This window comes from Cygnus atratus, chromosome 4 (genome assembly GCF_013377495.2).
Source record: "Cygnus atratus isolate AKBS03 ecotype Queensland, Australia chromosome 4, CAtr_DNAZoo_HiC_assembly, whole genome shotgun sequence".
In the NCBI taxonomy this organism is placed as follows: Eukaryota; Metazoa; Chordata; class Aves; order Anseriformes; family Anatidae; genus Cygnus; species Cygnus atratus.
In genome coordinates, this window is record NC_066365.1 from 51,015,375 (window position 1) to 51,037,396 (window position 22,022).

General features: G+C 38.5%; 1 protein-coding gene across 1 annotated transcript in view; it reads left to right on the forward strand.

The window, feature by feature from the left end:
• The window catches only part of GABRA4 (gamma-aminobutyric acid type A receptor subunit alpha4), a 40,583-nt gene extending 22,518 nt beyond the window's left edge, over positions 1 to 18,065 (forward strand). The window contains exon 9 of the mRNA XM_035553443.2: positions 14,587 to 18,065. Coding sequence (XP_035409336.1) covers positions 14,587 to 15,120 — 534 coding nt within the window. The 3' untranslated portion in view covers positions 15,121 to 18,065. The remainder of the gene's footprint in view (positions 1 to 14,586) is intronic.
• The last annotated feature ends 3,957 nt before the right edge of the window (positions 18,066 to 22,022 follow it).

Sequence of the window (22,022 nt, forward strand, 5' to 3'; positions counted from 1 at the left end):
TTGGATTGTGTGACTTGTGTGGTAGTTATCTTAGTGTGCTGACCAGTTAATAAGGGCCTGATCTTGCTTCCAGCTGAGCTCATGAGTAATTCTCCTTTCCTCCCTTTGCTGGTTTCTCTGTCCTCACTAGCTGCTGTGTTCCTCCTCCTGTTCATTAGACACCTGGCTAACAAAGTCATTACAGCACTTGTACTGGCCACATGGTAGGCCAGTAATTCTCAGTCATGGCTAGCCCTCTTGACAACACCGAGAAGTAAGACGCTGACAGCAACATCGTAATTTACTCTTCCTGTCAGGCTGACTTTGTAATTTCCTTTGACTGAGCCATGATTTAAGAGCTACTGTTTTAGACTAACTCTTGGTAATTTTGTCTTCTGTCTCTTTTCACATCTCATTTGTCTCCTTCCTTATTCGTTTGCTCTTTTTGCCTTCCCACCCAATCCATTTGATATCACTCCTCAGTTGCTGTCCACCCACTTCCATTTTTCTTCCTCTTCTTTGCTCTCCTACCATACATCATTATTGTTTTCAATCTTCTGGCTGTGTTGTTCTGCTAGCTCCCAATTCTACTTAAAAGGATGGATGTGCTCCTGAAGAGTTTATTACACATCACTCTGTTCACTGCTAGTAAGAGTCAGGAACAAGAAAAAGTATGCTTATAGTAGCATGTGGTTCTCTTTGTACGTAGAGGTATTAGTGCCATTAATTTATCTAGCTAATCTTCTTGATGGTAGAGCGTGCAGTTTAATATAGCATCTCAAGCACACTGGGAGTGGTAATAAATATTGCTTTTGGAGACAGTCAAGTTTTACTTGGGTCTGTAGGAAAATAAATTGCATAATAGTTTAATACTAGTTTAGTATAATAATTAATAATAGTTTAATACTAGAGAAATAGTAGTTTTCTCAGGTAGTAATGATGGAGGTTTAAAATACTGGTTTTGATTCATGTTCAGAATTGCTGTGTGTCCATCTTGTATTGTACTTCAACGTTTACAGAAATGTTTTGGAGAAACTATTTTAAAACAAACGTACAAGACTTCACAACAGCAAAAACAACAGACCACATGCAGATTTACCCAACTTTAAAAGTAGGTAAACTGAGATGTGAACAGTTCTATTCTGTTGCTAAATTATTATCTCTGAGATAGATGTAGTCTGCTTACAGGTTTGGGGATCTTAAAAGCACTCATGGGAGCAATCTATTGTTTTGAAGGGTTATGCGTTAATGTTGTATGTGTGACAGTGATAATGATGATAGTGTCTGGAACTATTATTTTTATGGTGCTTTCTCTAGTCATGCCTATGTTAAGACTTAAGTCTTTGCTCTTCCAGGAGTGGGGTAGAGGGTGAGCCCACAGATAGGTTAAAAGGGCTTAGCTATCATGCGGTCCCTTCAATGACTAGAGGAGAATTTCTGTTCTTGTGCCCTGCTTCACAGAAGAGGTCACTAGAAGCAAATGTGACTTTTACTTCAACCTGACATGTAACACAGTGCTACTCCTTAAAATTTTTAGTTCTAGGTCTAAAAGGATAATCTTAAATCTTCTTATGTCATCTTATAAATCTGATTTTTCTATATGTATACTGTCTAATCAGCACTGTATTACCAGAGATCACACAGTCCCAGGTTCACTGCAAATCTGTGGTACGTAAAGAATGCAGGACAATCGCCTGCAGCATATAACCTCTAAGCGTTATTTCTTAACATAAATGCCACACATTTATCTCCATAGCTAACTGGTAGGTTTTGATTTTTTGACCCAGTTAATATGTATATATTTTTAAGTTCGTTCTACGTTGCCACTAATCTTCTAGAAATTCTGTTAGCAGCACAGTTACCAGAGCTCAAGCAAAGGTTGTATTTCAAACTTTTTTTTTTTTTAAAATGGACTTTGCCTGATCTGGTAGATTTGCCACTCTCACAAAATTAAGCTTTGTGGAATTATTCTCTTGTGTAATTGTATGACTTCTTTGAGCCACACAGTGGATATGACTGATCAATTTATCAGTTACACTAAGCATTAAAAGAATCTTGAAGGCTAGCTAAGTAATCTGAACAGTGTTTAAATCCAACCAAAAATCCTTGGGTGAAGCTAATTTACTAGGTTGGTGTAGGTAGGAGGGAGCAGACAGCTTTTGTAGTGCCTGCAGGTGACGTGTATAGTCCTCTATCACTTGATATCATTTTAGCCATGCTGTTGTACTCATTTTTTTATCTATTCCCTCCATTTAAACTCTTTCTTTCTTCTGGTAGAATATATCTTTCTGATAGAAACTAATGTATTTCCATAAGGAGGAATGTATATCTGCAGTTGTCATCACATGAGTAGGACCCAAGCTTATTTGATATCTGCCTTGAGTTCACAAGGGACTTGGACAGTCTCCTTCATCCCTTTTGTCAGCCCCAGTGAGATAGTGCTGAAGTCTGTCTAAGCTAAGAAAGATGACTTACGCTATGGTCTCCTGTGATTTCCTTGTCTTGGGACCAAGTTAAATTGCTTTCAGGTTGGAAGGAACGAACCTGTCCTGAAGCATTCTGAATTCCTTTCTTTAGTAAAAGCAGAAGTGTTGTTGCAAGTCAGTATGTGATGGAAATGAATGATTTATAGGTTGTTATTGGACTCCTGAATCTATTTTTATGCTTCTGCACTATTTCCTTTTCACTGTATTCTTATGAAGTTTATTTTTAAAGACCTATCCAATTTTGGAGAAGAAGAATGTTACAGAAAAATATTCTTCAAAAACAGGCTTCTAAACACTGTTAGCATGAGCTTCAACCTCAGCTGTTTGTTACAAGAGTGGGAAACTTGAAAAAACAGGTCAGACTCAAACAAACATTTTGAATGGAATAATTTCTTCAAGCTTGATAACAAGTAGATTGTAATTCCTGAACTTTCTTCCCATTTTCTGAGGGTGGTTAAGTGTCACACTGTCTTGAGTTAGCATTTAATGGAGGAACTCAGGGGTTAAGCTCTTTAGTGCTGCATAGATGCACACTCCTGTCCTAACTGGTGTGATGTGTACCTGATAAGTTTACAAGCGACACTGTCATGTTCCTGGTTACTGTGGGGCTAATAGAATAATAGCTTCCCCTCTCCCAGCAAATAGAGAAGTGCAACTAAACCCATTTTTCACATATGCAGAGGGAGTTATCTGAGGAACAGCCACATCTAAATGGGGTACTTGGACCACAAAGAGATGCTCTGTTTAATGACCTCCTCATGAGGATGCATGACTTAAATAGTATTGGAGATGGAACAGCATTTCAGTAGATAATATAATATTTTTTTTTTTTTTTTACTGTTTCATTACTTCTTCACTGCCTAAGGTGTTATGGATTATTTGTAAGGTGGCGGCATTTAAATCACAGATCCTAATAAAGGACTTCAGGCTCAAGAGCTGTTTGTGAGTTTATGCAAATGGAAGGACAGGACCTTAAGAAGGGGTACCACTATGCTGTGTGAATAATTTCTTTGACATGTCAACAGTTTTCTGTTGCTTTAGTTCCATTAGTTAACACTTCTGCTGTCAATGATTTAGAGTCATAATGTACACATACTCAAAGCTATTTGAAAGATAGGAGAGTGGCTACCTGGAGTAATGCTGCAGTGATTCAGTGGGAACTTTGGGTCTATTCTACCTTCAGGTATCCAAACAAAGTGGTCTTTAAAGTATTTTGCTACCTGTAATGCTCAGGTACAAAAGTTTTTTTTTTTTTAATTGCTTTTGTTTTTTTAATTTTGTTTGTTAGACTTAGGTAGTCTTATCCAGGAACTGGAACTACTGACAACATATGAAGCTAATGCCCAGACAACATAATGATTGGGGCATAAATTTGAGGTCAACAATTATAAATGTTTTTCTTAATATTTTACATGGTATATCTTTCTAAACAGCATAAATTAAAGTGTTACATTAAAAGCTCTGATCTCTTTCCAAGAACCTGATACTGCTCTACCTTTGATACATTTCAGTTGTGGAATAAATTGACAGTGCAAATAAGAACATTTCTCTTAGCTAAGTGAGCAGAGTGATTACTAAAACTACACAATGTAGTGTTAGGTTTGGGGCTAGATTCTGATCCAACTTAAATGTGATGTAAGCTCCGTTGAATTCCAGAATTCAGTTATAACAAAGGTAAAAAAATAGCTGGGTGTTGATAAAAACAGAACTGCTGAAATTCAAAGTTGTGGAATGAGGTTTTCTTATTGAAAGTGGAATTTTTTATTTTATTTTTTTTTACTGATGTGCACAAAAGGCAGGATTGTAATTGATTTATAACTAAACAAGGAATCCTGCTGGAGTGCAAACCTTACTTGGAAATATGGTAATTGCTCACTCTTCAATTTTCTCTAAGTATTATAATGAACTACCACAATTGTAGGCAAGGGAATATGAGGGATATGTTCTGCTGTTATTTGTCTGATGCTCAAAGACTTGACGGTGTTTACTGTAGTTACTGGAAGACTTAGTTTGGATAAGGCTTTTATTTTGGAAACTAAAGCATAGCTCAGTAATGTCAATCTCTTGTTATTCTGGAAAATACTAAAACCTACTGTTTTAATTAAAAAATCAAATAACCAAAAAACATAAGTGCCTTTCTCTGTCATTGTGCTGGTCCCCTGACAAGAGAGACTCCTTAAGGTTTCATCATTTGAATAAACAATACAAGTTTCCGTTTAATAATAAAAGTTAGTTTTGTGCTAATATCAGTTCTAGGCAGTAAGTAAAGTCTTGTATAGACCTAATTCCAACTTCCTTAATTTTTTCTTCTTTTATTTTGTATAAATAAACATAAGTACTTGGAAAAAAAAAAAGGTGGTAGTATTTCAGAAACACCAAGTCAGAATAGACCTCTGTGGTGTCAGGGGGAGGGTTTTCAGTTTGTTCAGCATTATACAAAATCTCAGGGTGTTTATAGGTTTCCCCATGATGACTGGTATGAAATGATGCCTGTGAACTCAAGCCTCTTCATATTTTCTGCTTAAAATGTTTTCTGTGTGTATATTTAAATTTCAGTTTTGTTTCTCCGCCACAAAGAGTTTTCAACACTGGTGAGCCCAATGACACCGAATTGCAGTTGAGTTTCACTGCTGTGTGTGAGATTTCTAGCTGGCTTTATTTTTAGTCTGGGAAAATTGGAGTCAAAAGAAATAAACATTGAGAAGCTTGGGAAAGTTCATGAGGACTGTTCAAAGCATTTTCAGCAAACTACTGAAGCAAATTTAAGTATGGTTTTAAGGTCACCAAAAATTGAAGGATACAGAAAATAATGTTCTTTGGTTCCTAATCACCCATTCTTCTTCCTTTTGTAGATGCTTTACAGAGCACCTCCACAACTGGTTAGCACATGACCTATCCTAGTAGATTTGTAGCTCTGTTTAAAGTTCTTTCCAGAAAACAGAGCCCCGTAGCTCTGTTTTCAGTTCTTTCATTTTTGTCATGATATAAACAAATTCTGTAAGACAATATATGTGTGTGTGCTTTCAACTTTTAATGGCTATTAACTACTGTACAGGTGGATGTGTTTGTTTGGCATGGGCTTATTTGGTATCAATTTTTTGGAAAAAAAAAAAAAAAAGCTCCGTGTAGTTTTCTTATTTATGTGTCTCTAGCTTTGAATTTGCTTTTCTTCCACATCCCGCACCTGTAGGCATGTGCAACTATGCGATGTAGGATAGAATGCTGTTCTTACCTCTCCTCCTCTTGCATGATTCAGATCATAAAGTCAGCAGCACAGATAGTGGACTGGCTGTTGTAGCTTACCTCCCCTCACTTTCTCTCCCTGAGCAATCTGTGTTCCTCTTTGCACTGCTAAAGCTATAAACTGGAATTCATTGTGTTTTGTGGCAGGTGGAGCTTTTACTTGATCATATTCCAGGGCTCTGTAAGGCAAAACAAAATCTCTAGTACTATTCCAGTAAAATTTTGATTGACTGGCTCTGCAACATAATAGTAAAACATGGTAGATTTCTCCTCCAAGTTGTGCATTTGCTAGCAGCATGGCAATATGGTGACTCAGTGGGAATTGGGACAAGCAGCATTATTTACACTGATGACAACATGCTACTTCCCTGGTAAATGTCAAATGGTGTGAATTTGGCAGGCTATGTAATGTCCTCCCAAAAGAACAGACTGTTTTCTTAGGAAGGAATGGAAAGGATAAAAAACACTGTAGTAGAGTTTAATAGGAAAATATTACTTAATTACCACACAAACAATATTCATATTGCAGATAAACAGTATGTAATGCCAGACTCTTGGTTGTTTTAAGCCTTCCATTTTTTTTTGTGTGAGTTTTTCTATGAATTAACGGAGATCCCTCAGTTTTGGAAACCTGTGCTTTTGTATAGCAGATTACTGATCTTCCAATATATTAATTTACCTGTGTCATATTGAAGGCTTAATAATGCTATCACAAAAGATTCTAATCTTAGTCTTGCAAGATCAATATTGAGGCATAAAGATGTTTGTTTACTGTTCACTTTTCATTCCATTATAGTAATACCTCTTCATTTTATGCTTGATTATTCTAATAAATAATTCTCTTCTGTGTGACTTTAAAACTGCTCTGATCATGGTACCCTATTCATCTATTTATTTTTTTTAATCTGAGGACATTAAGTGCCCAAAATGGTGATTAGGCACCTAAAAGGCTTAATTACTAAATTTCCCTGGGTAGACATGTACAGAACTGTCTTGTTGCTTCCAGAGCATTTGCCATGAATCTTAGGTGGGAGAAATACCTACTGTGCTTCATCCTGGAGTCTGAGCAGGCTTATGTCCTGCCTGTTCTGTCTCAGAGAACTGTTTTAGTAACCAGAATACTACGAGGTAGTGCATGGGATGTTTGCTAAGCTCTTACTGAAAGCTGTTCTTGTTCTGTTAAATAATTTATATAGGGCTGGGGAGAATGAGAGGAACTGATTCTGGGGTCAGCTTGTCTGGGCTTTCAATGCAATGGGAGGGTGAGATTGCAGCATGCAGAACGCAACATCTATAGGAAGGAAATGAGAACCACCTGTCATGGGATATCCAGTAGCCTGGTGGGTAAGCACTTGAGAGGTGGGAGACCTAGGCTGATATCCCTGCCACAGTCCGGGCAGATTTCAGAAGTGGCCATCTTTCACCAAACACAGGTCCCCATCCTGGGTGCTGGGCTACTGTAGAGAGGGACACAGTCTTTTTGTGTGTATCTTTTCATAGAGTGACTTAGCTATCTAGCCTCAGGAAAGAGCTCAGAGCCAAGAGTGCTGGATAGAGTTTGATGACTGCTACTCTAAAGGCATGTAATTTCAACTCTGCTCTTACCTAGGGCGTTTCTCCCCAGCTTTGACAGCTGCTTGCTGGATGTCAAAGTGTTAGCTCTCTGCTGCTTCTAGGCATTGGATACTTAGGATTGGTACTGGATGGTGATGTTGTCACTCGTAAATTCCACTGTGAATTTATTCTTGAGAAGGTAGAAGATACTGCTTTAAATATTGTACTTTGTCCTGAAGAGATACCATTTCAGTGAAATCCTGCGTCAAAGATGTGCTAAGGATCTAGAAAATGCATTGGCATGCGCCGCTGAGCTCCCTGTTTCAGTAAACAAATGGTGTAAAAGCAGCCCTGGGACCTTGTATAATGTGCCTCTGAGAGTCTGTGGTAGGATGAGGCTGAGCAGAGCTACTGAAGTGTCCACGTATCTAACCCCAGGACTGCTGAACTGTTTTCCACAGTGTGCTGGAGCTGATTAGAATAGCAGCTCTGCATTACATTGCAAATGCGTGGCCCTAGTTCCAGCGTGTACCTGCTCATAAGCAGTTGGTGATGGCTGTGTCCCCTAGTGGCCAGAGGCCTGTGAAGAGGATTTTAATGTCAAGTACTACTGAATCAGTGTTAGGCTGGCCAGTAGGACCTGCTTTATTTTGGACTCCAATCCCAACAGGATGTATCTATAGTGTACATTACAAACAAATTTAAAACTGCAGGGAATAATTGAAAGCTGCTACGTAGAGCACAAATAGTATATAGGAAGATGCTGTTGAGATGTATGAAGGAGCTAACTCTGTACAGTGGTACCAAGACAAGAATTTCTCACAGCTTTCAGCGTTCTTTGTGTTCATGTTCTTAAATACAATCATAGGATGAAGTTGCCTGATATCCTGGCATTTGCTTTTATCATTACCGTGTTCCCCCTAGAACTTGGCATGTGACATCTAAATAGTGTTCTTGTTTGTTTTACAGATTCTAGGTTGGCCTTATCATAGGAAAGATGTACTGTGGCTGTTACCACCTCTCTTTGTTCTGTAACAACATGACTAAGTTTGTCAGTTCAATATTGTGTATTGCTGTGCTGATGATCCCATTCCCATGAATCTCAGCTCAGCTGCTGCAGACTACTTCAGTTCATGCTAAATTTGCAATCTGACTTCATTGAAGTGCAAAGTTGGCTTGCTTGTCGAAAAACTGGCAATACATACAAAACAATGCGGTACTTTATTTTTTGGCTCAAGTCAAGGTTTATATAGGCTTAGAGAATGTTGCAGGATTTCCACATTATGTGAGCAGCTGTTTATAGTGTGCCAACCTTGTTAAATATTGAAGAGGTTAGATTGACTCATGTTTGTGCATCATTCTCATGTGGTAGTAAATAGCAGTATCCATCGAAGTTGAGCTTAAATGTAAAAGGAAATGATCTGTGAGTGGATTTTATTTATTTATTTATTGTGATAGGAAGCTTTTTCGTCTATACATTTTATCACAGAAGTTTACCATCAATCTTGCTCCATGAATCTGCCATAGTATTTAACAATAGATCATATAGATTTATTTTAAAGTATGCTAACACCATCCTTCATTTTATTATTCGCAGTCAATTGCTTGTGAATCCACTTGTCAAGGGAAGGAAGCAGCATTAATTACCACATTTTACACATGCCTGCAAGGAGGTTTGTTTAGTTATCCTATCTTTACGTCAGATAAAATGGACTTTCTGCTCTGGGACTAGCAAAAAAAAGGCATCTTGCATCAGGGCTCTCTACAGAGGAAGAATTCATACTGAACGTATTTTTCCCAATTTCAGTTAAGATTGTTTTAAAGAAAAAAAACCCTGCAAAATAGTATGTATTGCTTAAAATTAAAGCAAGATCTCTCTGCTTTTTAATGCAGTAAATATTTCAAAAGTTGTTTGCAATACTGCATGTTGTTTCATTGATCATGATATAATGATCAATGGAATGGTAGGGCTTAGATTATTTTATTCTAAATCTGGTTCCATATTAATGGGGTTAATATCAAATTTGGTTGAAATCTGTTATCACCTCACATAAATTAGGATATGTCTAATATTATTATTTGGGGCAGGTAAAAACAACCAAACCCCTGAGCTAAAACAATTCTTAGCTGAAGTGCTGGGAATTACCAGTCACTTGTGTGATGTGCTTTTGCACTGGTATATTGGAAGGCTACATCTTGGCAAAAATCTGACATACTCTGCTCTAAGCTGTAAATCCTATGATCACACCTCTTTGTTGCAAGCTGCAGTGAGGCTTGTGCTTGATTCTTTAGTTTCAGTACACAGATTACCTAAAGAACTTGGATGTTGTAGCACACCATCCAGAGAGATGGTGGGATCTCGGTCCTGTGTATGCACCTGATGCCTCAGGAGATGGAGGTCTCTGAGGGAGCAATGCTGAAATCTCAAATCCAGGGTGCCAAGTCCCAGCCAGATGGAGCATTATGGCAGAGGCCTTTAATTTGCATTTCTCTGGGCTTCAGATGTGTAAACGTGGGCTTCGGGAACTGCTATTTACAACTAACCTGCTCTAGTGTTTTCAACAAATAGGGAGGCAGAGGTGCGTCCCATGTTGGAGAGCTGGGAGATATGAACAGAATGAGTTATTTCCCTGCCTGACAGAATTTGAACCTCCTGTCCTGTTCCATGTCCCCCTGCCTCTATGGTCTGAGTATGCTAACACATAGGGTGGGTGCTCCTTAAATCTCTTTATATACACTTTTTTGGACTAATGAAATACTTGTTTGGACAGAAAGGAATAGCGATTATGAATCTCTTATGAAAGATGGTATCCTCTTGGGGTAGGATACAGTAAAGCAGAGTACATACCACTTGTGGTTTGCTAGTGGTTGTGAATTGTGGAGCTGGTTGGAAAGGTCAGAATGACAGGCTATTTCAAAGGAAGGGTGAGGTGTCAGTTGCCATAAGCATTAAGTTGGCCTGTTTTATAAAAAGGCAATCTTTATAAAACATACTAAGGCAGGTTTTGTATGCTGTGATACGTTGCATTTTATGAGAGCTTCCAGGCTCCCATTTGTCATTCCTGAGCTACAGCATGCTAAATGTCTCCCAAAAATCTCACCCAAATGTCTCCAGAAAATCAGTTCCTTTCAGAATCCAGAGTGAGAATGTAAAAAAAATGTGGACTCAGTGTTTCCTGTGGAGCCCCATCTGGAGTAGCACAGCAGCTCTGTGTTGTTTCAGGATAATTGAGTGTTTGCCTGACTTGCCCTTGGAAAGGAGTCTTTCCCTTCATTTCTTGGGTTGCATTTAATTTGGCTTCCATTTGATTTTCATGTTCTATTTCTTGTTCTGATGCCTCCAAACTAAAAGCTACCAATTGGCAGTAGTTTTGTGTTTCTTACTGTTATATAAAGCAAGCAAACAAACAAAAGTAAAATATTTTTAGGAAGCAGCAAGCATTTTACATCACATATATCGTTTTTGTTGTTCAGATTATCACAATGTCCTTTTACGAGGGATATGCACCATAACAGAAATATCTGTGAATGTTTTCCTTAATACAAACCAAATGTAGCATTTTAGTATGTTTTGTAACGTAGTGATTAGTCTGACTTTTGCTGATGTCAATGCAATTTGGTTCTTTAATACTTGGCTGTGGGATCAACCTTGTTTAACGTTTTTATTAGTGACCTTGGCACAAGGCAGTAGTAGAATGATGAAATCTTCAGATGATGTAGGGTTGTGAGATTGCATCAGTAGACAGAAGGAATAAATTAATGTAGGAAGAAATGAATGATCTTGATAATGTTTGATAAAGGAGAATATAGGGTCACAAGTATACTATGATACACCACCACAAACCAGTAACAAGAATTTTTGTTAGAAATTTTTCAACTGGAGAAAAGAAAAAATGAGAGATGTGTGAGAGTTATGAAGGAGGAGAACTAGCTATTGTCATGAGGTAGTCTTGAATAAGGCATGTGCAAGGAAACGGTTTGTGAAGAGAGCTGGTGGGCACTGTACTGGTAAGGCCACCCTGGGAATCAGCTTGCATCCTGCTCAGCTTTGGCAGGGCACTGAGCTAGGTGCTCACCACTCACAACTGTGCTGGTGAGAGGTGGGCAGCTTTCCCCACTGCTCCATTTTTTGTTTCCTCAGTGCATGCTGATTCTGCAAATCCTACTGGGTACAGGAGGAGCTGGAACATTCTCCCCTTAGAAAGGGCTTCAGGGGTGTGTGAGGTATTGGAGCTAAGCATCTCCCCAGGAGATTTTCTGTCTCCAATATTGAAGTTGCTCCCAGCACTGCTAGAGAGAACATTATTGCTTAACTAGCTGCTCCAGCAATGGTCAAAGCCCCTGCCTTTCCATGTGTAATGTAATATCTTTCTCCCTACAAGGTGCTTATTCCAGTACATTTCAAGGACAAGGTTTAATTCAAGAACACAAATTCAAACTATGACATCAGACAAGAACAACTCTTTTTCAGTGATCTGTTAACTGTGGAGCAAGTTAGAGCATAGAAGTTAGAAATGATATTTCTGAGCACTTGGAAGGCGATTTTCAGAGAATTAACAAGGAATGCACCCTTATTTTGTAGGCTTATTATGCAGTGCTATGTTGTGATATCTTATGAGGTTGTCTATTCTGGTTGCACATGCACATTAGTACATCTATATGTACTTAGGCAGAAACTGGGTTTCTCTAAATGTTAGGTTCCTGAAGTACTGGACTTTTTTGTGTACTATTGGCAAGAAAAAAATACTCACTAGGATTTTAGTTACACATTTTGAACATTTGAAATGGTATACATATAACTTTATTCTTGACCAAACACTGCAATGGGACATGAGTAGAGGGTTAAACAGCAACCAGCCCTATTTGGTTATTTGGATGACAGCTGAAGTAGCAGGGGAAGAGGAGGTATTGTGTATTTCTATGGATGGAAGCAAATGCCCACAGAAGAAACAGAGGTGACTACAGTGTGCAAAGGAGCCTGGCTCTTACCTGTCTGTCATACCAGTGTCTGTAGTTGATGCACAGAAGGGAGGGACACTGAGGTGGCTGTTGAAAACAGGTGACACATCTTGTCCAAGCTACAGAGCAGGTCTACTTCATAACCCTTGTCCCAGCCTGTGGGCTGGAATACTGGCTGCAAAGGGCTAAACAAAACCAGGTTGTCCAAGGATCGGTGCATGGCAGGTAAACTCACCTCTTCTGAGTGACTCTAGTGCCAGCCCCTCTGTAGCACAGAGCTGTTATTTTGGTCAGTTAGCGTCAATGACTTGCGTCTACTTACCTTTGCAAGCCTTCGAGTGATATGCAGCACTGTGTCAGGTATTACCAAATGTATAGCAAACACTCCTGTCCTGATTGTATTTTAGAATTTAAATTTAGCAGTCTCAAAAAGCTGCTTTACTATTCCTGGGTCATTGACAACCCTAGTGTGAAAGTATCCAAATTGCACACCTGTGTGTACTTCTGCGCTTCCCAAATAGTGACTCAGGCTTCTCTTTCAAACAGTACAATTAGCGTTTCTTTCAGGAAACACACGTTTCCTCTGGTGTTTATGCAGTAATTCCAGTCCTCTGCTTCTTTGGATTGCAGATGCATAAAAATAAAGAAAATGTATTGACACACTTCTATGCAGGAAGGAAAACTGTGAAACCTAAGAGGGATTCTTTAATATATCAACCATGAGCTGGCAAATACATCAGCCATGAACTGGCTGCTATTCATGACTGTATATGCGACAGCTTCACACAAATTCAAGCCAGCAGTATTGCCAGTGATTGATTTGTACTGCAATGAACAGAATATGGGACCAGCATTCTGGTCATAATGGGAGTGCTGCACATGTCAAGCAATTTATTATTATTATTCTGTATTCTTTTTTTTTTCCCCAGATATTTTTCAGCTCCTGTTTCTGTGTTTTCTTAAGCAAAATAGCTAAGCACAACTGATGCAGCAGACAGACATGGTTGTCACTCTTCTCACTGTTCAAGGCACTAGTACCTTGAATAATACCCCAGTTATTCTCCGTTACTGCTCTGGCACTCGGTGGAGAGAATCGTTGTGCGATGGAGGGAGGAGGGACTGCTGCCTACTTTCTCTCTTTGTTGTGCTGTGATCTTTGGCAGGGTTCTTTGGTCTGGGGAAAAGGGAAGTAATGGAGCCAAATACACAGCAGCCTGAGGTGGTACAGGGCAATGCTTGGGAAGAGTATATCAGAGATATGCAAAATATGATTTTTGATGCATATAACAAGGGATTGTTTAGTCCTGTCTGTTATTACACCTGCATTGCTGCTGTTGAGCATGTATACCCTACCCATGAATAAACCCCTGTTTCATGAAAAGCAGTGGGCCTTTGTGCAAAACGTATTCGTATATCTAAAAAAAGTGCAGAGATGGTGATTTAAAAGACTGCTCTTCAGGTACCCTTCCTGAAGGGGCTTCAGGAGATGTTAGGCTTCCTCTTAAATACAAAGAAGAAGGACAGAGCCCGAGTCCCAGTCTCAGAAGTCAGTAAAATATTAAAACCTGCTGGATTTGTCATCTGTACATCCTTATCTGTATTTTAGTTTCTCATCTAGCCTAATAAGTACTATTTGGCTTAAATATATCTTTCAGAATGACATCCGGACTTGCCTGAAGACATCGAGTAATGGAGAATTCGCCACTTTTCTTAGTTAATTAATGGAAAGAAGTAGTTGATGAAAGACTGATTTATTCACTGGTTCAGTTGCAGCTGGATAATTTATTGCCTGTGGTTGATGTGAAAAAGCATTGACTTTTTTTTTTTTTTTTGAAAGAACAAGAAAGGGGTAACTTGGTTTGGTAAATACTAGAATTTTAATATAATTTACTAAATAAGGTAAACTAGAGCTCCTAATATACCCTAATATACGGTAGTTACTTTTGCAGAGATGAAAAGCAGAAGTTAAACCATCATGGCTGGTAAGTCAGTTCTAGAATATTTGTATATTATCAGAGAAATAAGCAAGCATCAGACAATTTTATTTGGTGGTGAGCCTGAAAAAATCCCAACCCAAGAATGCTTAGCCTCATGTTACTAAGTTTACATAGGTACCACATCACGTGGAGTGTGAAGTGTTGGATATGTTCACCTTGGTATTACAGCCACAGGTAAAAGGAATTCTTATCACTTTATATGCTATTAAACCTATTTCCGTGAGCATGTGGTATTTTTGTGCTTCAGGATCAAGCTACTATTGATATTTGTGAGTATTATTCAGTTAATACTTGACTATAAAGTTTCCATTGCTTCTGTTTAAGTGTATGTTTTAGGAATGACTAGTATTTTTTTTGTAACTTTGCAGAGTACAGATGCCAATTCAAATGTGAGGAAAAGAACGAATGCCACAGTACAGTCAGAAGCTGATGGTGGGAGCCGAATTGACACAAGGCACAGCTCTATCCAGACTCCCTCAGTAGCTCAGGGGTCTTCTGACATTACACCCCACTCTCTTTCTGCATCAAGTCCCAACCCTTTTACACGCATCAATGCATCAGAGACATTATCTTCTGCAAGAGCTACCCCTCCAGCTCCTCCTTCTACCCCAATTTTAACTGGATTTGTATCCCAGCATGCCACAGCTGGATCCCCTTCCATTCAGCACTTGCTTGGATCTAGACTGGAGCAGATTCAGACCACCACACCTAATACATTAGGAGCATCTGCAAAACCATCGGCTGTCACACCACCTGCTCCCCCCGCCTCCCACTCTGGCACTAGTAAGATAGACAAATATGCACGCATTTTATTTCCTGTTACCTTTGGAGCATTTAACATGGTCTACTGGGTGGTGTATCTATCCAAGGATACCATGGAAAAATCAGAAAGTCTAATGTAGTTTTGCTGCTATGTAGTAGTTCCTAAATTATACTCACATTTGATGCAGAGTTTCTTCTTTTGAAACTATTTAAAAAAAGAAGTCAATAATTCTTATTTATAAAAGCTGTGTGCTACTTTCCCGTTGTAAAGGCTGGAGTTATTGGGGATAATTAGTTAAGTCTTTCCAGAGTAATAGGTAACAGAATTGTCTTCCTCCCTTCAGCTAGCAGTGAACCATCACTCTCTTCAGACAGACTGCTTGCCTTTGGGAGGAACATGCAGAGGGAAAAAAATCAGACAGAGGTGCACAACTGTGCAGTGGAACACATCTTGACTGCTAGGAATTATGCATGCTGATTACCACAAATCCCTGAGGCACTTAGCACCGCTGTCTGGACGCAGCATTGCATTCTTTGAGTGCAAGGCCTATGTCCTGAATATTTTGACAGTACTTGCTAGAAAAGGACTTTCCCTGCTAGATTAAAATTGGCAGAATGGGGGAAAAATGAGCAGTGGAACAAGAAAACGGAGTCCAGCCTGGGAGAGTGCAACTCCAGAAAAGTTATGCAAAGGAGTTGTAGAGCTCCATATATTTTTACTAAGCATTATTTTGCATTGCAACCTGGGAAATTCTCACTTAAAATAGGAATGAGTGAACCTTATAAAATCTGAAATCTGATGTAATTCTCAAAATTTGAGTTTTTTGTTTGGTAAGGTGATCTTAAATGTGATTCTTCTTAAACTTTGCTGACCAGCTTGAGTGGATTTATTCCTAAATTACATCTGTTGAGGTAGAAGGCAACCAGGCCCACAGTGTTCAACTGTTTGAATTTTGTTCTTTCCTTTGGATGCTTTTGGGTTTGTTGTTTTTTGTTTATTTATTTTCCATATTTTTCAGTCACACTCCTCTGATTTCCTTTGAATACATATTTCTTCCCCCTCTTTTATATAATGTTTGTTTCAAGTTAAATTTTCAACAAATTTTGAAGTAGCTTCAGAATCGAGTAAAACACATTTTCCAGCGCTTTGATGAGCGTGGCTATGGCACATCTTTGAGTGAACACAAGACACCCTTTTCTGAAGGAATGCTGTGACATAAATAGGAAAAGAATGCTTCTAGGCGAAGCAGGGTGGAACACAAGGTATATTTATGGTCAATTCATTTCTCTTATGCTATGGTATAGATAGGTGCTTTCTTTAGTGGCTCAATATGCAAGCAGGCAATTACCTGTCTTTATTAAAACAACAACAAATATGTGAATGGTTTAAGCATGATAAAAATGTTATCTGCATTGTTCTTTTCACCAGAGCGGGTAGAAGATATGCTGGCAATAAATCTAAACATGTTTGCACAGATCCATCTGGCTAGGCAAATGGCTACTGTTTCTGTGCAGGCGACAAATGAAAAATCAAATTCTCAGCTGTGATCTCACCGTGCCTTTAAGGGGTCGGGAAGCAGCTGATTCTCCTTCAAGTGGGCTAATTCTTATCTTCAGTTAATTTGTGTAGCAGATTGATAGCCCATTGTCAAAGTTTTATGCTGGGGGGCAGATAAGGTGAGTGTTGTGGGGTTCTCTGCCCAAGTAGTGGTCAAGTGACTGAGAGACTGATGGAAATCACAAACATCTATGATGATTGAGATCACGCGTGAGACTGCCCTAGACTGAGTTGGGACAAGAATCAGTGTACAGTGACCATATCTCTGTGCCTCGTTCTATCTGTCCAAATTTTATAGCTATTTCATATCTGTGAATCTGACCTGCCAGCTTACAGGACCTGGGATAATGCAAGAAATGTGTCTTACAGTATGTAGTATGGATCCCAGTTTACTACTTCATGTATAGCATTAGAATGTGTATGACAGGATGTACAGGATTTGGGATGTCTTACATGACTTTATTAAGATGTAATAATATAAACAGTTATCTTAATCTTTTTTGTTTAGTTAAGTGATATTCTCAAGAGGCTAGGCACGGTCCTTTCCAACAACACTCCTTGGAAAACCATTACACGTGCCATAGCACAGAAACAGAAATGGAGCACCCGTGCAGGTTGTCTAGCTGCAGTAGTTTGCATCTTTGGAGGTATCACTAGGACCTGTGACTGTTTCTTCCCTAATTTAGTCTCATTATTACAGATTGTCAGAATAGAAGATACTCTACAAGATATGGTTTGTTTATTTTGTGAAGAAGAAACAAAATTAATCCTTTGCCAATTGCTGATCATAACTGCACAAGAGATATATTTTTCCTACTATAAAGAACAATGGCTTTGTATGTGTTGGGAACCTAGTGTTTGCTCCAGAAGTTACTGAAGTTATTCTTTGCTTTTCTCTCTGATGAATAACAAGGATGTTTTCTCTCAGACAGAGCTTTAAACGATTCACGAGAAATAGCTGTCTCTTCTTTTCCACCCACCCCCTATACTGCTCATATAATCAGCTTTTTCGGTGCATTGTTCAGTAGGATCAACACTGGTTCAGCCTATTTGACCAAGGTCAATCTAAATGTGCTACTTGAATTCATTTGTATGTCCTGCTTCATATTGAAGACTTATAAGGAGGAGAAAAGGATTGCAGAAATTAATAGAATTCCAGTTATTAATTTCTATGCTTCCATGTTAGAAATTTTTAATCATATCTCAGAACAATGTTTTTAATCTGTCAATATATTTCTGAATTACCTTCCAACACTTGCATGTTAATATTCAAAATGAGATATAAAAATTTTCATCGAGTCTAGGACTAATTTATTGTACTGTGCTACGTTATTGTGTTCCTGTGTATGAAGAAATTATCATAACTAGCTGTCTGAAGTACATAAGGACAATGTAGATAGGAGGTTATTGTTAAAAGTGTTTTTCCATCATATTTAATCTCCTTTTGGAGTGATCAGAAACAGTAAACAGCCTGCAGTATACTCAGAAATACTGTCTGGTTCTGAATACTGTGTAATTTAGAAGCACAAAAAAAAAAAAAGCAAGGCAGGAATATGCTAAATATAGAGGGCCAAATGTTCAACACTGGTAACAAAAATCACAAGGGAGAGTGTTGCAGGTGTCATTTCAGTGACCAGATAGGTTACTAGGGATGGTTTTGAGTGAGATGAGCTTTACAGGATTTTGATTTTTTATTTTTTTAATATTGGTTTTGTGGAACATTTTTTTTTTTTGACAGAAGCACAGTCGTTTAAAACTAACCGCTTCAGATAGTCATCTTTATAACCAGGAAAGTAAATTGTATAGAGAGCCAAAAAAGCTTATCAGGAAACAGAGATCAATCTCCACTAACTGCTGTTTCCTCGGAGACATTGTTACCAATAGCAAAACTCCCACAGATTTCAGGGATGCAGCCCCAACCAGTGATGCAGTCATTTGAGAAAACTGGTTGAAAACTCAGTTCAAGACGATTGTCTTCACAGGTGTTGAAGTGTATTTCATAGTCAACTGTAAGGCCAAGTTGTGCAAGGTCAAATTTCTCTCGGCCCGCTATTAAGAATTTTCGCTGCAATTTCTAAAGTGATGAAGTCAAGTAAAGAGGCAAACCCAGACCCCAGCCCTCTTAGAGCTCAGAAGCAGTACTGGAGTCTGTCTTTGTCCCTACAGAAGGGACTTGTCTCCATCGAATGGATGTCAATGACACATTTCTGAGGTGCTCTGGATTTCTTCTCCCATGTGTTTTTAATGAAAAAAAGCAGACTTTGTAAATTAAGTCATCCAGTCTACATTACCTTGCAATCAGGCAAGTAGACAATATGATAATTAAATGAAAGAAGCAAATAATAAGGAATGTGACTAGAGATCTTCTGTTAACAGGAGCTAAAAGTTATTGATTACAGGGAGCTCAAGCATAGTCTTGGGCATCTCATCATTTTTATGACTCAGGATGGACTTGGAAAAAAAATTGGGAAAGCCAATTAATTATATGTAATAGGATTTAACCAGTTATTTCCAGAGAAAAATGAACTAGCTATTTTTAATAAGTGCAGAATTCTTTTTCCTTCAATTTTTTTGCATACCTCCTGTATGTCATTCTGACACAGTGCACCTTATGAGGTAGTGAAGTTGCATGTATGTTGTGTCAGAACATCAGAATGTACAGTGTATATCCCTTGTGCTGTTGGAAGTGGAGGGGAAGGCCAAAACAGAAGAAAAGAACACACACACAGGTTGTGTAAGAGACATACTGGCCACCTGGGACACTTTGTTGTAGGTTCTGCAGGAGATTTTCTAGGAGAATTTTAGTGTGGGAAGCTGGAGCGTGGTTTCTTTTGTAGCACACTCTCCCCCCAAATTCCAATAGCTTCCACTAAAATGGATAGCTGTTGTATGTCTAATGAAGTTATAAATTACAATACAGACAGCTGAAAAACACTGCTTTTGGATTTGTTTAATTCTAAAGTTAAAATCATGGATTAAGAAAAATGGCAAATGCATTGTTGAGAAAGCTAGGTGACATATAGCATTTAATGATGACATGGATAAAGCCAAGGATGATCAAAGTTTTAGAAGTATTAGAGAACAGCAGAGATATGTGGCTCAGTAAGTTTGCATGAGGTCAGTGGAAAGTGGAGGATGGGATTCGCTTCTCTGGATGGTCTGGCAAACATAAATCAGTACATTAAAAAGTTGAAGGAGCAGAATTGCATAAATAAAACTTCTTAGTGCAAATCCAATGGGTAAAACCAGATGGTTCCGTGGAAGGGAAATCAGGCCTACTGGTTCTCCTGGAAGGAAAAGTGCATCATTTTGGAAGAGTCTGATACACACTAATTTTTATAGTCTTCATTTGTAGGTCTCAGAAACAAGTTGTAGCTTTTTTGGAGAATATGAGTGTGGTTGTGCAGTTTCAGCATGTTCTGAGTTCATCAGATTTTAAAAGTAAATTTTTGGCACTTTCTAAGCAAGTGTGAGTAGTGAGAAGTACAGAGCATGTGGAAAAGCTCTCTTTGCTAATGTTAATTTCTGTGTTTTTAACTGGAGGGAATGAAAAAGCAATTATTGTAAGATCGATAGAACTTGTAAACCATAATTTATTTTCATGTGGATTTGAAAATGTGGTAGGTATCCCTTTCAGAATTGATTAGTTTTACCCTCTAGTCCATAACTTAATGCATCTACAGATCTCTCTTACACTTCCTTATTCTTTTTTATATTATTTCACCAGAAAGAGCTTACTTCAAAGCAAACCAGTTACTATCCACTTCAGCTCACTGTGTTTTCTGGTCATAATTCTATTTGCTTTCCTGAGAAACCAAGAGTGTCATGTCATCTTTAAAATAAAAATAACAGAGAGGGGGAAAAAAAAAAGCCTTGGAGACTCCCTTTTTAGAAAAAGCATCCAAACTCCCATCAGCTATAAAACGATCTCTTTAAATAGTAGCATAATTTTAGTATTTAAAAATACTAATGTGATCACAGCCTGGATACATATATATAAAAACATTCAAATAATATGAATTCTCTGAATTGTAACGGAAGCAGGCTCAAGATACACTTGCAAGCAATCTTATTTTGAAAGAGTACCTTTCTGTATGCAAAGCACCATGTGAGGTAAGGATTTATTATTATTATTATCTTCATATCTGCATTTTCAAGGAAAAAGATCCTGATGGGGAAAAAAAAAATAATGTTGTACTACTGAATTAACCCTCAACTGGAACAGAGACCTGAGTTGCTCTTGCCATTGTTGATCTACTTCACCATTTGTGGTCTATTTTAGTGAATGTTGTAACCACATAGATGGTTTGTTGGCATAAATAAGCATTTAAAGAAATAATCTTTATATGGGAATGTGTTTTACTCCTTTGAAAAATCTTAGCTGGAGATTGGGAGAAGAAGCAGGTGACTTTATGAAGCACTCAGCTGGACTTGTGAGTTCAATGCATTGCAAAACTAAGTACTGATTTGTCTTGCCTTGTCGTCTTGTGCTGGTGGCTCATCTCCATGGTAAGTAAAGATGCACGAGTATGGAGAACTCTGAACTCAAGAACATGTATGAGAGTGTCATTAAAGTGCTTTCAAAGCACTTTAATAGTAGTTTTTGAACCTCCTCACTATACAGTAACTTCACAGTCTGTTTTACATTTGCAAGCTTGAAAATCTCCCTGCTAGACTTCACCAGGTCATCAAATGAGTAATATACATCATAACATATTTAAGTAAATCAGTTTTTCTGTATGTACATGCATTTCATTTTTTATTAACTTAAGACAACACTTTCTAGCACCAGACTGGTGGTGGAGACGTGAGGAGTTCTGGATAACCAGAGTTCCTGTAGAATTACATTAAGGCAGCCTTTTATAATGTAGAAGGATGCCTTTGCAGATCAATGCCAGTAGCAAATTCATAGTGGAGATGAATCCACTGCTGCTTAATCCAGGCCTTAAGTACACGAGCCATATTTGAAGGGATCATGGATGGGAGCTAGCTTATGTACTACCAGCCTCTGAAGCAGTCTGCACCAGACAGAGCACATTATTACATTATTACTCTACCATCTACTACTCTACTGTCTAACTGTGTTCCTACCTTCTTCTTGCTGTCTGCTTTGTGTGGTGAGAAGTACTGGTGTGGTCATGGCGAGCTGGCTGAAATAGCTTGTCTAGCTAAAAGCGAGTTTGTCTTTTTTTGTCTTTTGGCTGGTTTAGCAGGCAGCTGAATCAGTTCTCTGATCTGGCTCACTGTGTTAATGCTGGTACAAAGGAGGTGGCGAGGAGGCTGGGATTATGTTTTGGGGTGGATTAAAATTATTGTGAAACCACAGCTGTAGGATTCTTCCCCTGCCTCCTCTGGCATTAAAGCAGAGGCTCACAGCCTTCCTTGAACCTTAGGTGCCCTATGTGGTCATTTTTTTCCTCTACAAAGGTGATTTTGTCAGTTGCATCAATGACAAATAATGGACAAAAAATACATGAAGGCCAG